Source organism: Lagenorhynchus albirostris, chromosome 18, assembly GCF_949774975.1.
Source record: "Lagenorhynchus albirostris chromosome 18, mLagAlb1.1, whole genome shotgun sequence".
Classification (NCBI taxonomy): Eukaryota; Metazoa; Chordata; class Mammalia; order Artiodactyla; family Delphinidae; genus Lagenorhynchus; species Lagenorhynchus albirostris.
In genome coordinates, this window is record NC_083112.1 from 11149429 (window position 1) to 11165483 (window position 16055).

Below are 16055 nucleotides of genomic sequence, written 5' to 3' on the forward strand. Positions count from 1 at the left end.
TAATTTTCATTACAAGAATTTATCCTAAGGAAATGATCATGCCGAAGGACTTATGTAAAAGGACAAAGTTTTGTTTATGGTAGAAAAAAATTTGAACATAACATAAACGGCCAACAGTAGTGAATGGATAAATTATGCTACATTCTAGTTATAAACTATACTTAATAGCTGAAATTTTAAGACACAATATGTTGTTTTACAGGTGACAAGCTACAAATTATCTTATGTAGAATTATTTCCATTGTATTGATATCATCTATATCTGTCTATCATATACTTATGTGCAACGTAATTAGTCTGAAAGAACATCAACTGATATTTATAATGATTATCTCTGGGTTATAGAATTATGGGTTTTCTTTTTTTTACTGTGTCCTGTTCCAACATATTCTCTGAATTTGTTACACGAAGTATTTTTTGGTCATCCCCCCCAAAATACTTGTTTTGTGAAGAAGGAAATTGGGGTGTGTTTTTAATGGAATGGTTAGTAAGCTAATAAATGTGTAATTTGTATGAGATTAAAAGGTTACTCTTAAAAAAATAGATTGCACTCAATCCAAGTGGGCAGAAATCCTATAAAATTGAAAAGGTAAAGCAGCTAGGCACTAAAGTCTGAAGTCTATTTAGGTCTTAAAGTTAAACAGGTTCAAGTTGTTAGTTTCTCAAATACATACCCTCGTGAAGCCTTTCTGAACTGAATACATAGAGCTGGGTCTTTCATTAGAGGTCCTCTGGGAAACAAAGTCATGTGATGTACAGGGCCAGCATGCCCATTTTATGCCTGAAATGATGGATGCCACTTTTGGCTATCTCTTGATTGCTGTGAGACAGCATTTATTGGTGAGCATTGTTTCAAAGAAAACTGCAAGAGGAAGCTGACTCATCTTTTTCCTGGTATGTGCAGTGTTCTTCAAGTCCCCCTAAGAGGTAGAATTAAGCTGCTCTGTAAACATTTACTTTGGAGGAGGTAGTCAAGAGAGCATGAATTTCTTTAGTAGTTGAAATTGTGGTGTCCCAGTTAAGAAATTACTCTAAATTCCAGATAGCCTAATTTAAATGACTATTACCAGCTCTGTGTATCAAAGAGATGTATCAAGAGATATACATTGGCATTTGTTTTTCTTGATTGGGAGCAAATGAAAGTGTCAGGCTTCCTTTCCTTAGGTGTGGCTTGAGTTGGAAGAGACTAAAGCCTTCCCCTTCATAATCCCAAAATATCCATCTGTCCTGTTATTTTTTGTTTTTTAATGACCATTTGATTTTTCCCAGTCTTAAGTGTTTTACAAACACAGCCAGTAGACACTTGCCCTAGCTTCCTTTTGGATTTAGGTAATTGCTGTTTCCTTCTCTGGGCTGAGGAGGATTGGGTGAGGGGAAATAGCTGTCCTGCCTCTTTTGTTGTGCAGTGTGAAGCTTGAAGGCTGATGTTAGAAGAGAGGATTTCCAGGTGAGTGGTGCCCAGATAAATGGTTCATTATTTGATTCGTGCATTAATTAAGGTAGCAATAACTCCTGTAACAAACAGTGAAGTTTTAGTAACTTACCAAACTAGTAGTTTCTTTCTTATTCACTTAAAATCCAAATGGGTATCCTCAGCAGTTGATTTTCTTCAAGCTGTGCTTTAGAGACCCAGGCTGCTTCTTTCATCTAGTACCTCTGTGTCTTCATCGTAAGGCTCCTGTGTTGCTGCCTTGAGGAAGAGCATGGAGGAGTACATGAGTGTTTTTTCTGTAGCCCAGGCCTAAAAATGATCCACAACTTTTCTTCTCGGGTTCCATTGGCTAGAACTCAGTGGCCACACATAGCTGTAAGAGAGGCTGGAATTATAGTATAGCTGTGGGCTCAGGAAGAAAGGAACAAAAGTTTGGTGATTACCTAGTCAGTTTGTGTTATAGTTGCCAAATCCACACAGGGAACAATAGAAAATCAAGATAAGAAATGAAATACTGAGCGTTGGGGGCCAAGAAGTTCCAGATCTTGACTTCTAAGAAAGTGACATGAATGAAAGGCATGTAGTAATCCCCTGGGCTAGAGCTAAGTGTTCCAGGAGGACTTTAATAGAGCTTTCTATTCTAAGTATGGATTTGGTAGGGGAGCAGTTAAATGGGTCAACAGTTAAATGAGCCACAGATACAAGCAGTAATGAGTTCCCTTTACTTCTGTCGAATTATTTTGCTTTCTGTTCAGTTTTAACCATACTTATAAATTTTTGTTATTAAAGTTTTACATAGATTATTTCATAGACTTTGGACAGAAAGGATTTGAAAATTCTGTTGTCTCTGTGTTAAGGGAAACTAATAATTTAACCTAAGAAAATAACTCCTAAATAGCTATTAGAAATTTGAAAATTATAGCTGTCAACATTTATACACTGTTTTATAATTTGTACACTTAACGTTTTAGTTTGTGCGGACATTTTGAGAAGTGTTTAAATAGTAGTCTTGGTATTTTAGAAGACAGCTATGCTATAAACTGTGATTTAGTAGATGGAAGTTAGTAAACATTACTTACGTAATTCTGTATCTGCTTATAGATTTTACTGCTTATCCTAACATCATGTGATTAGAAAATCCAGTGTGTTTCCTAGTATGATTTTTTTTTTGCCCCTGTTTCTCCAGGAGAAAAGTTGAAATTATGCATACCCACAGTCTTTTTACTCTTCTTGGAGAGAGGCTGATGTTGCATACAAACACTGTGACTGTCACCACGTACAACACACTTTATGAGGTAAAAACTTAAAATGTGTGATGCTAATTTTAAATGTATGCAGTGGAAACCCTCTGTGATTGGAATAGCAGTTGGTCAGTTAATCTAAAAGGCAGGAATCCTTAAAAAAAAAAAAAGATGAACACATACTTATGTTTTAAAATTTTTGTTTAAAACATATCCATGTACATTTATTTGCCAATCTTCTTATGTTGGGCCTAGGCATTTTCTTTGAGTATGGGTTGGCTGATGGGCTTTGCACAGTTTTTCTCACATAAATCACACCCATTATGCATTATTTATTCATTCTTTCCCTCCCCTTACCCTCCCCGCTTTTCCCTCTCTCTGTCTCTGATATGTAGCAACTACTAACATTAACCTAGAGTTGAGACTGGGATAAAATGTAGGTAAGAATTATTTGTAAAAATGGTATCTGGAGAAACTTTAGATCCCATCATCTCAATTCAGAAATCCTTTTCTTTATTTCTAACAGATGGCCATACAAATTGGGTTCATTATTTTCTGTGAAATGTGTGTACTACCTCATTTTAAATACCAGTAAAATATTAGGAATATTCTCTTATATTAACCTTCATTTTACTTTCCTGCAGCTAATTTTCAGAGGTCCTACTTCTTTTCTCTAGTGCAAAGATTAGCAAACTATAAGCACCTGTCTTTGTAGGGCCTTGAGCTAAGGATTGTTTTTATGTTTTTAAATGGTTGAAAGTAATCGAAAGAAAAATAATGTATGACATGTAAGCCTTATATGAAATTTAGATTTCAGTGTCCATAAATAGTTCTGTAGGAACATAGCCATGCTCATTCCCTTACATATTGCCAATGGCTGCTTTTGCATTATAGTAGCTGAGTTGAGTACTTGCAACAGAGAACGTTTGTCATCTTTACATTGAGCTCGGTACAATGCAGTAACTGGACAGTGTTTCACGTACCACCTGTATTGCCCAACCTAATACATATTTTTTAATAACAGTGTATATCCATCATGTCAAAACAAGAGAAAAGTGGACTTCACATCTCACACTTTAACATATAGTGGAACATGGGTTATTTTGTTGTAGATAGCAAAACATTGTGACTGTTAATACAGGGAGACTCTAGTTGTGCTAAAAGCCATAGCAAATGTAAGTTTCAACATATGAATTTTGGGGGGCACAACAAACATTCAGTTTATAGTAGCAGGCTATATACGCTCTCTGTTACAACTACTCAGCTCTGCAGTTGTGGCTCAGAAGTAGCCATAGAAAATATGAATCAGACGAGTGTGGCTGTCTAATAAAACTGTACTTACAAAACGGTAGGCTGGATTTGACCTACAGGGCATAATTTTTTTACCTCTGGTTTTATATTCTCATCAGTAAATTTAAGAGTTGTTGCCCTTTAAATGAGGCTACTTTGTCTTTTTCATCTAAGCTTAATTTTCCTACTTTGTGTCAGTCATTCTTCAAATTACATGATTTGTAAACTTTACGCTCCAGAGTGCTGCTTTTTTAAAATTATAGTAATATTTTAATATTGCTCCAATATTTTGCCTACAGAACTGAATAAGCACTAATAGAAAGGCCTATCGTATGCAGAGCATCTTTATTCTGATATTATTATATTTCCCTAATAATAGTAACTGCCTTTTTTGAGTACTTCCTATCATAATCCCCTTGGTAAGTACTTTACATACATTATCTCAAATCCTTACAATATTGCTATGAAGCTGGTATTTTTATTGCCTTTTTAAACAGACAAACTGAGGCTCACAGGTTAAATAATTTGCTCTATGTCATACCACTAATAAATGGTCATAAAATAGGCATTTCTCATAGTATATGTACATAAGGCAAAAAATATCAGAATCTACCTTCAGTTGACAGTATTAAAGTCCTCCTCTGAATCAAAACTTTGCTGCAATATCAGATTAAGGTTCTGAATCTTAGTGTCAAATACTGATTAACTTGTATCTTTTTTTTTTTAAACGTTTTTATTGGAGTATAATTGCTTTACAATGGTGTGTTAGTTTCTGCTTTATAACAAAGTGAATCAGTTATACATATACATATATCCCCATATCTATTCCCTCTTGGTTTAACTTGTATCTTTACCTTGGTTTTCTTACCTACTAATTGCTCTGGTCAGTAATGACTGTGTATGTTTTTTAATCATTCTCTTTCCTCCACAAATTTCTGACCCTTGCTTGTTTTGACCTATTAGTGTTAATACAGTAGAAAGTCTTTGTAGTCAATGAAACCTTACATTAAAATAAAAGTTCCACATAACATTATATGTTCAATTGGAAAGATCATCATGTGCTTGTAACCTTAAAATAAAATGTCCCATGTATATATACATGCATATGTAATTCTACTCGTCTTCCTGAAAAGTGGCTCAACAGCAAGTGCAGCAGCATCTGTACTACCATCTGTATTCATCGGCACTCTCTTAGTGTCCAGATTTTATCTCTGATTCCATAACTTAGGTGGAGAAAGTCAGGGGAAGTTTGGATCTTCTGATACTGGATGTTGGATATTGGATGTTGCAGAGATTTGGAAATAATGAAGGAACTAACTTTCAGGGCCTCCATCTGACCAATTTGGCAATAATGTAGGCTTTCAAAGTAGAAAAATAATCATGGTTCATTGGAATGAAGGGCCCTGAGTTAAGTATGACACTCTAAAAAGAAAAGTTAAGTGTACAAAAGGTCAAAAAAGAAAGATGATTGCGGTATAATTGTTTAGCACTGTTGATTCCACAAAAAAGTAGAAAAGGACTTCAACAGATGGTTTACTACTACTAACGAATCAAATTGTAATATCAGTGACAGGATGGTGGATGACTAATTCTAGATCACCAAAGTTTAAAGATTGCATCATTTTGGAGAGTGGCATCTGGTTGTAAAAAATTTAAAACTCATCCCCAATGACCCCCCACCCCCCCAAAAAAAAGAAAACTCAAGTGATAGGTTCAAACTTAAATTCTCATCAAATAGTAAGTGAAATTTAACTAAAGAAAGAAAACTCAATTAACTTGAGTTTGATTTACTATGTGAACATCAACCAAGGCCTGTACTCCTAGCAAGACTTAGTTGGTTGATAATCTGCAGTTTGAAAGCTCATTTTTATCTTCATTTTCTTTTTTGGTTTGAGGAAATTACCTTAACTCCAAGCATTGTATCAGAACACATATTACTACAACTGTAGAAAGGTATAAAATCAAGTACAGAAATAATAAAGAACTCTGTCAAACCTACCGTATTGATAAATGATATTTTAGAATGTGTGGTTTTCACAAAGTGTTTGGAAGTTCAGTTATCGTAAAGATTATGTCACTGTGATCTTTAAAATTCTAAATCTGATAAGATGCCTATGATAAAATAAACAGTAAATATTAAAGTACAAAGTAATTTAGAGTTTTTAGCAGGATATGTCAGACAACATTGCATAAGCTTTGAAGATCTAAAAATCTATTTAAATTATTCTAAAAACAAAAATTTAATTGAAAAAACATCCCTATCTCCTAGTTTCCTGAGGTGAATTTATTCTTATAGATCATATAATGAAATGAGTTGGCTTTAATGAATCCTCTTTGAAATTACTCAAGGCTTACAAATATTTTTTTGAGAATTATAATATTTGTAAAATTTGTATCTTACATTTTATTTGCTTTATTTTTACTTTGTTACTCCATCTCTAAATTATGGGTTATTATGTTTTCTTAATGATTTGTAGCACTTCCTAGTACACTTAAAATTTTTTGTTAGATTGCAGAATATGTCCCCTAAAGACAAAACTAGATTTTTCTATTTAATATACTTGTAGATCTGTCTGAACAACAATATATGATTATTGATCCAATGCTTTTTTTAAATATTGTGATATTAATTTTACTTTGTAGGTTTGGATTTACTATTTCTCTTTACATACTATTCCTATAATTCAGTTCAACACTTACCATAGACAGAGGCAGTCAGGTATGGGATCTTGTCATCTGAGGAGCTGTTTCCCATGGAAATAATGAACTGATTTTTTTAATGTATATTTTTTACTTTATCTTTTTCGGTAAGGGTATAATATTACTGGACACAGTTTTTTTAAAAAGGGGTAGTAACTTTAAAACCTTTAAGTATCTCATAATAAAACTTTTTTTCAAAATTATAGAATCTTATGTGTAGGTAGTATGTTAAATATCATCTTATTCAAACATTCTTTTCACAGATAAAGAAACCAAGAGTCAAAAAAGTAGTAGAGCTTGTCCAAACTGTATAAATACAAAGGTTTTCTGACCCCCTGAATATCTACAGCGGCAGTTGGATGTAACAGTGGGGTTAATAGTTTGCCATTTTAAGAAATAAACCAGTACTATTCCTGTCTCGTAAGTCGAGCCTACTAATCCAAAATGATTTATGCTTGATAAGTCCGGGAAGTCAGTAGGTCAGAGAGGAAGCTCCAGTAGCTCCTGCTTAAGCCTAAAGTCTTTCTGTGACCCATGAATTACGAGATAATACCATTTATAAAATAATGTTTAAATGTATAATGCTGGACTCAGATCTGTGTCCATAAATAGCATATTTATCAAGTTACCTCCATGATTTAATTCATTGTTTCCCAGCCCTGTCCAATATGATAGCCACTAGTCACATTTGGCTATTGAACTTGTGTGAATTGAGATGTTATAAGGGTTAAATACACATTGGATTTCATGTCCGTATCTGGCTGTGAACCCTCCATCCTATTTTGTTATGGTGCGGGGGCAGGGTTAATTTCCTATGCATATCTCTAACCAAGTCCAGTCAAACTTCATGGCCCATCTTGAATCCTATCCTTTCATTAAGTGTTTACATCTACATTCATCTCTCCTTGTCTTATTTATTCCCCTCCCCCTCTTTTAAAACTCACATAGGTTTTTTTTTTTTTTTAAATATCTTTATTGGAGTATAATTGCTTTACAATGGTGTGTTAGTTTCTGCTTTATAACAAAGTGAATCAGTTATACATATGTTCCCATATCTCTTCCCTCTTGCGTCTCCCTCCCTCCCACCCTCCCTATCCCACCCCTCCAGGTGGTCACAAAGCACCGAGCTGATCTCCCTGTGCTATGCGGCTGCTTCCCACTAGCTATCTATTTTACGTTTGGTAGTGTGTATATGTCCATGCCACTCTCTCACTTTGTCACAGCTTACCCTTCCCCCTCCCCATATCCTCAAGTCCATGCTCTAGTAGGTCTGTGTCTTTATTCAGATTTGAGCCTGTCTCCCCAATATTGATTAAATAATTTTTTCTAGAAATATAGTTCTATCTAGCAACTATGTTTCCCATGTCAAACATGTAGCAGAATGTTGGCACCTAACGGTTCTTATAAATACATGCTGAATTGAATTTCTAAATATATTTTTGTAATTAAACTCATATTTAAATAAACTATGACATATAGTTTTCAAAACACTTTTACATATAGAGCCCTATTTGATCCTCCTACCAGCTTTATTAGATAGGCAAGGCAGTTATTACCCTCATTCTTAGATGATCAAATAGGGGTTTAAAAGGACAGCAATATAAAACTGAAGGTTCTTTGAGATAAATTTTGTTTTCTGTACAATGAGCTTTCTCCTTTTTGGGGCGAAAAAGTTTTGACAGTTCTGTATCATGGAAGAGTATGGCATAGTCTTTTCCAAGCTTGTCTGCAGTTGTTTTGAATCTCTGCATTTGTAACCAGAATTCTTGGGATCTTGTTGACTCGGATCTTGGGATCCTGTTTCACACAGGTTGGTGTGAAAACTCCTTGTAGGCATATACCAACCACCGACTGTTCTTTGGTATATGGTTTTCAAAGAGATTTTTATCCCTTTTGTCAGGTCCAACTGATGAGTAGTGCATGTCTCTAGTGCTCTGTTCAGAAAATTCTGAGGCACTGTTTAAACAAGGAAGTGTTTATTTCAGTAAAAGTATGGCAGTGAAGAAAGGGGTATTTGTGCCCTATATTTTTCATTTTAATAATAGTAGGTTAGTTTTTATTTCAAGTCAATACCTTTTTGATATACATTCTTAATACACCTAAGTAAATGTCGTGTCTTCTTTTTTTTTTTTTTTAAGTCTGAGCAGAAAGGTAAGAAAAAAGCCACTGCTGGATGTCATGATCTTTTTCTAATCTGAAAGGGTCATACCTGTCTCTTGATTAATTTACTCTCCATCCCCAACTTTCACAAGTAGCTATGTACAACTAAGCTCTCAACTAAGTTTTATAGTTTCCTCAAATTTTTTGTATCTTACTTCCGGTTAAACTATTTAAAAAGTTTCATTCAGAACTTAGCATGTTAACCTACACAGGAAGTTAAATCATAATATAAAATGATATCTTTATTAAGTATAATCTCATTGGATTTTTTTAATATATGGAAAAATAGAAGTAAACACAGGCTATATAGCCTGAAATACAGTGAAGAGTCATCTATCCATATTTTATATATAATTAAGTTATTCATTCTTAAATGTAACAAATGTTTATTGACTGCTGGCAGTGTGTTAGGCACTTTGCTAATTGCTAGGAATGTAGCAGTGAAAAAGATGTATAAGAATCCTGTACTCATAGAGCCTGGGTGTTGGTGGAAAAATTAGTAAATGGTTTAGAATCTGCCTTTCCTTTATTTGGTCAACTTTTGTCATTTTTTGTTATTTGAAAGAAGTTTAAAAAAAAAAACTCATTGGTAAATGACAATGAGCCACATTTTTTATAAAGATTTTTCCCATATCACACTTCACTTGAAGTTATTAGGACCCAGGCTCAGACATTATTTTCTTACTTACTGATTTTCTAAGTTTTTTTTTTTATTAATGATGAAATAGCAGTCAAATGTTTACAGTTCACAACTAAAAGTATTAAAGATGTACACTGAAAAGTGATTTCAAACAGAGTTAATTCTTGGAGCTCCTAATTAATCTTTCCTTCTATAGATATTGGTCCTGGTTTTGTCTTTATCTGTAAAAATCTGAAGACTATAGAATTAAAGAGTTTAGAAGTATGTGGAATTCACTAGAAGACCCTTAGAAGAGATGCTTCTTTTGATTTGAACAAATTGACATTTTTTTTTGCAGAGTCTTTGTATATCTGTAATTTGCAATTATAATTTATTTCTAAATGAAATTCAAATTCTTCATCTTTCAGATTTTGACAGAGCAAGTATGTACTCAAGTTGTACACAAACCACATCCAGAGCCAGATTCTACAGTGAAAATTCAGAATCCAAGTGAGCAAACCAGCAATTCTTTATTGTAATGCAGTAGTAACATGTAACATGGTAACATGTGAAAATAAATCAAAACTAAATCAAAACTTTTGCTAACCACCTCAGTTGGTATGGCGTTCACATAGTTTCATTTATGACACAACTCACCTACCATAGTTCTAAGCATTTAGTAGAAAATCAGTAAATATTTTTTGAGCAGAAGATATGATGTAGTTACAAATCTTTACTATAATTTTTTGTTCATTTGCAGTGATTCTTAAGGTAGTGGCAACTTTGTTAAAAAACTCTACACCAAGTGCAGAACTGATGGAAGTTCGTCGTTTGTTTTTATCTGATATGATAAAACTTTTCAGTAACAGCCGGGAGAATAGAAGGTGAGCAATTTGAATACTATAAGAAAACTTTATTTCCTAACTAATCTTACTTTCTCTCCTTTATTTTCAATCTCTTTCAAAGAAAAAATTTTCAAATCTTTCCTATTTTGCTAAATACTTTCAATCATTAGAAAAGGCATTTGTTTCTTTTATATAATCTGCATACTTTTATTTATTTTTATATGATTTTATTTAACTTTATGGTTATTATATTTTAACTGTATATATAAACATAAATATCCAAAAATCCTTATTTAAAATATACCATCCCTTTTCCTGATAACTGTCTACCACCAACAGTAGTTTAAATGTAATGATGTTGGATTTGCTGAGATCATCTATGCTTTTCTCAGCTTGGTCTGATAACTGATTATTGTCATGCATTCTAAAGCTGGTTAGCTAGGACATGGGGTACAGTATGAAGCCATGGTTGCTGCATGAGTCTTATATTTAACAACTACTGATTGAATGTCTGCCATGTATAAAGCACTGTGCTGCACAGATTGTCTTGGTGTACAGTCTTAGTGCAATTCAGTTGGAAAGATAACAGTGAAGCGATGATTAATTTCTAATATGTTAAGTGCCTTGTGAGTGCTACGTGTGATGAGGGAGTAGCGAAACAATAGCTAAATCTCACTAGGAGAGTTGGGAGAGCAATTTTAAATGATAATATGGATTTTTCCAAGTAGAAGAATGGGAAAAGTCATTCCAGGTTAAATATTATATATGCAGAATGACTGTATACATTGCTTTATCTAAGTCAGATCATATTTTCACTATTCATCTCAACTTCAAAATAGTAAATTCTAATATAATTTAGGAATTTTTAATGATTTTTTCCCCCCACTAGATGCTTATTGCAGTGTTCAGTGTGGCAGGATTGGATGTTTTCTCTTGGCTATATCAATCCTAAAAATTCTGAGGAACAGAAGATTACGGAGATGGTCTACAATATCTTCCGGATTCTTTTGTATCATGCAATCAAATATGAATGGGGAGGCTGGAGAGTTTGGGTGGATACTCTCTCAATAGCCCATTCCAAGGTAACAAGGGATTTAACATTTTACATCATCAGGATTTCAGCTGTGGATTAAATGCCTGTAGACACTCATCTGGTGCCATCTTGTGGGCATCTTGCATTATGGCTGATTCCTTTATGCCAATTTTCTTTCTTTTCCGTTCTTGTTTTTGTTTTTCTCTCTCGGTCATACACATTTAAAGCTTGAAGTATTTTAGGGACCCTATAATTGAAACTTCAGGTTTATAAATTAGGAAGTTCACACTCTCGAGGCACCCCCCCCCCCCACATACGTTTTCTAGCAGATCTGAGAGCTGGCGTCTGAGCCTTTTAACCCAGACATCCCTACTGGTTCTTACTCATGAAACGGAGTCTTATATATACTTTTTAAGCCTTTTTAAAGTAATCAGAACTTTTTTTTATTTCCAAATGAATAATAAATACCTTTAAAGTATTTAAGTTTAGTGTTGTTTTTAATTGCATTATCTTTATTTTTAATGATAAGAATCTATATGTTTGTTTATATTTTAAATATGGTCTGGTTTTTGGTAAAAGGAAGTAGTCAATTAAAATTCAGAGTATGTACACCTTAGATTCTGGAAATTCAGATTAATATATCTCATCTTGTGGTGTCATAGGAAAAGGATGTGTGCCTGAAGTTGTTGGCTTTTGATTCAGTCTATGCCACAATTCAGTTTCGTGGCATTAGGAAACTCATTTAATCCTTCTGTGCAGAAAGATGTTTTTAAAGATGCAGATAGTAAATATTTTAGACTTTGTGGGCTGTACAGCCTGTGATGCAACTACTCAACTCTGTCATGCAGTATGAAAATAGCCATAGACAATATGTAAAGAATGAACATGGCTGTGTTCTAATAAAATTTTATTTACCAAAACAGGTGATAAGCAGATTTGACCCGTGAACCATAGTTTACCAACCCTGCTTTTGGGACTTGATTTCCTTTTCTGTAAAATAAGGGCGTTTTATATTAAGATAATCTTCAGAGAAAGGTCCCTCAACCTAAAATTCTGTCATAGTATCATTTAAATATCAATATCATATGTGTCTATAGGAAGGATTTTGAACTTTTTTTTTATTTTAAAGACCTTTTATTTCTGTTACAAATTTACATTTTATAATATATTGGCACCTCACTTTTTTTGATGTTGTTGTTGTGGTACGCGGGCCTCTCACTGTTGTGGGCTCTCCCGTGGCGGGGCACAGGCTCCGGACGCGCAGGCTCCCCGGCCATGGCTCACGGGCCTAGCTGTTCTGCGGCATGTGGGATCTTCCCGGTCCGGGGCACGAACCCGTGTCCCCTGCATCGGCAGGCGGACTCTCAACCACTGCGCCACCAGGGAAGCCCTGGCACCTCACTTTTATCATTGCACTAATAAGTTTGAAAATAGTATTTTATAGGGAAACTCATTGCAAATCTTTGTGCAATAAATATATATTGATTATTCCTAACTATATACTGATTATTCCTAAACAAGTCTATATAAAAGTAACAAACTAAAGTAGCCTGTATAAAGATAAAATTGTAAAGTTTTAACATTTTATAACTATATATTTATAGGTATGTGTTGTCTTTTTTTACCTCACTTGTTGCAATAGTCACACATATGAGTCATAGAAAAATGATGTAGTAATAGTACTTTGGATATTGTATATTATTAGCCAGTTCTCTGTTTTAGCTCAAATAACCTGAATATATCGGAGTTCAGCTGGCATATTAACTAGGGTAACATTGAAATACTTCACCTAAAAGAAAATATCATTTTATTTAAAAAACTTTAATAATGCTAGTTTACCTAACTGTGTTTTTGGACAAGTCATATAATAAGTCATATATGACTATTTTGATGCTATTCCAATTACTTGATGAAACTAAGCACTTGTTTTAGGATTAATATGCACTGTGTTTGAAATCTTAAAATTATTTGCACCATTTTTGCTATTATTATCATAATTTTATTTGTCATTTTTTTCTTCTTAATATATACAAAATGCCTTAATGTTTTCTTTATCCATTCCTAAGGTCACTTATGAAGCACATAAGGAATACCTAGCTAAAATGTATGAAGAATATCAGAGACAAGAGGAGGAAAACATTAAAAAGGGAAAGAAAGGGAATGTGAGCACCATCTCTGGTCTCTCATCGCAGACAACAGGAGCAAAAGGTGGAATGGAAATTCGAGAGATAGAAGACCTTTCACAAAGCCAGAGCCCAGAAAGTGAGACAGATTATCCTGTCAGCACAGACAATAGAGACTTGCTCATGTCAACAAAAGTGTCAGATGATATTCTTGGAAATTCAGATAGACCAGGAAGTGCTGTACACGTGGAAGTGCACGATCTTTTAGTTGATATAAAAGCAGAGAAAGTGGAAGCAACAGAAGTGAAGCTTGATGATATGGATTTATCACCAGAAACTTTAGTCGGTGCAGAGAATGGTGCTCTTGTGGAGGTTGAATCTTTGTTGGATAATGTATACAGTGCTGCTGTTGAGAAACTCCAGAACAATGTACATGGAAGTGTTGGTATCATTAAAAAAAATGAGGAAAAGGATAACGGTCCATTGATAACATTAGCAGATGAGAAGGATGAACTTCCCAACAGTAGCACATCATTTCTCTTTGATAAAATACCTAAACAGGAGGAGAAACTCCTTCCTGAACTTTCTAGCAATCACATTATTCCAAATATTCAGGACACACAAGTACATCTTGGTGTTGGTGATGATCTTGGATTGCTTGCTCACATGACTGGTAGTGTAGACTTAACTTGTACATCAAGCATAATAGAAGAAAAAGAGTTCAAAATCCATACAACTTCAGATGGAATGAGCAGTATTTCTGAAAGAGACGTAGCATCATCATCTAAAGGGTTAGAGTATGCTGAAATGACTGCTACGACTCTGGAAACTGAATCTTCTGGTAGCAGAATTGTACCAAATATTGATGCAGGAAGTGTAATTTCAGACACTGAGAGATCTGATGATGGCAAAGAATCAGGAAAGGAAATCCGTAAAATCCAGACCACTGCTACAACGCAAGTAAGTCATCCTACATGTGTTCTGAAGATGCATTGAATAGATATAGAGTTGTTAGCACCAAAGCAGAGTAATTTCTTACCAGTCACACCATGTTTATATTTAATTATGATAGCATAATAATTTATGGAATTGAGTAGTATGGTTCTATGTATAAAAGAAATTTAAAATACCTGAATCATATATCCAACTCTGCCACATTCTGTCTGTGTAACTTTGCTCAACCTCTCCGGGCCTGAATTTTCTCATACAGTGCAAGAGGTTGTACCAGATTGAAATATGACCTTTAAGGTCTCTACCAGTTTGAACATTTTATGGCTCTGTGACTACATTTACACATTTGTATTCGAGATCTTCATTCTGAATACTTGATTAATTTTAACCTTTTGAGCTTCAGGCCCAACCCTGTTCTGTGGATTATAGAAAAGAGGACTTGGAGCCCAGATTGAACTGATAAATGAAATGAAGGGGAAGGGAAAAGGGAACTGTTATTTATCAAGTGCCTACTATGTTCCAGGCACTGTGCTATATGTTATCAGATTTAATACTCACAACAACCCTGTGAGGTAGGTAATATGGCTGAGAAAATTTGGAATTATTAACAGTGAGAATTTTCTTTATAGCCACATGGATAGGGATTCATATGAGAAAATTAGAGATTCTCAGGCTTGGTGGTGAGGAAATAAATGTTAGTGCTGCAGTTTGGGCCTCACCATACTAAAGCTAAAAACAGATGATGTTTTCTGATATGAATTTTAATTGTTGAGCACTGAGTTTATACTTATTTTCTAGACTAGATAATACCTTATGGTTAAGAACTGAAGAAAACTTTTACCCTTCATGACTTGTTTTTTTTTGTTGTTGCCTCGGTTTTCCATTCACCTTTTTTTTTTTTTTTGTGGTACGCGGGCCTCTCACTGTTGTGGCTTCTCCCGTTGCGGAGCGCAGGCTCCAGACACGCAGCCCCAGCGGCCATGGCTCACGGGCCCAGCCGCTCCGCGGCATGTGGGATCTTCCCGGACCGGGGCACGAACCCGTGTCCCCTGCATCGGCAGGCGGACTCTCAACCACGGCGCCACCAGGGAAGCCCTCCATTCACCTTTTAATGTCATCAAAGAATCATTTAACATGTGTCCATTAGAGTTAGGTTACAGAGAGTAAACCATACCTCACTAGTGTCTTTGTACTCAGAATCGTTGAAAATATATTCTGTGTGTGGAAAAGATATATATTTTTTTCTCTACTAAATACTGCCATTTCCATTTTTGTGGCAGTTGTGTTACAGTGATAATTGGCGGGGGATGGAAATACTGAATTAAGTCCAGGTTTAAAATAAAGGAAAGCATGGTGCATTGTTTACTGAGCATAATAATCTCTAGGCTTGCCTGGTTTTCACTCAAAGTTCACAGGCATTTATCTGGTTTTCTAACGTAGAAAAGGCATTTATTTTTCTAAATCGAAGTATTTTGAGTGAAATAGACTTTGAAGTTAACTTGCATCTGTACAAGTAATATTTCTTTTAATCTTGTGTTTCTAATTACAATTAGTTGATGACATATACCCAGTATTCTTCACTTTGAGTATAGGCTCACTTTTATAAGGAAGAAATGTGGTCTAATGTAAAGACTCATAAAGAGGGCTAGAGAGGATCTGGT

The 16055-nt window shown here is 34.6% G+C and overlaps 1 protein-coding gene across 1 annotated transcript in view; it reads left to right on the forward strand.

Annotated features, from left to right (window-relative positions):
- NBEA (neurobeachin) overlaps positions 1–16055 on the forward strand; it is a 627916-nt gene that overhangs the window by 179420 nt on the left and 432441 nt on the right. The window contains exons 18-22 of the mRNA XM_060128644.1: positions 2619–2727; positions 9871–9952; positions 10203–10326; positions 11177–11369; positions 13387–14403. Coding sequence (XP_059984627.1) covers positions 2619–2727; positions 9871–9952; positions 10203–10326; positions 11177–11369; positions 13387–14403 — 1525 coding nt within the window. The remainder of the gene's footprint in view (positions 1–2618; positions 2728–9870; positions 9953–10202; positions 10327–11176; positions 11370–13386; positions 14404–16055) is intronic.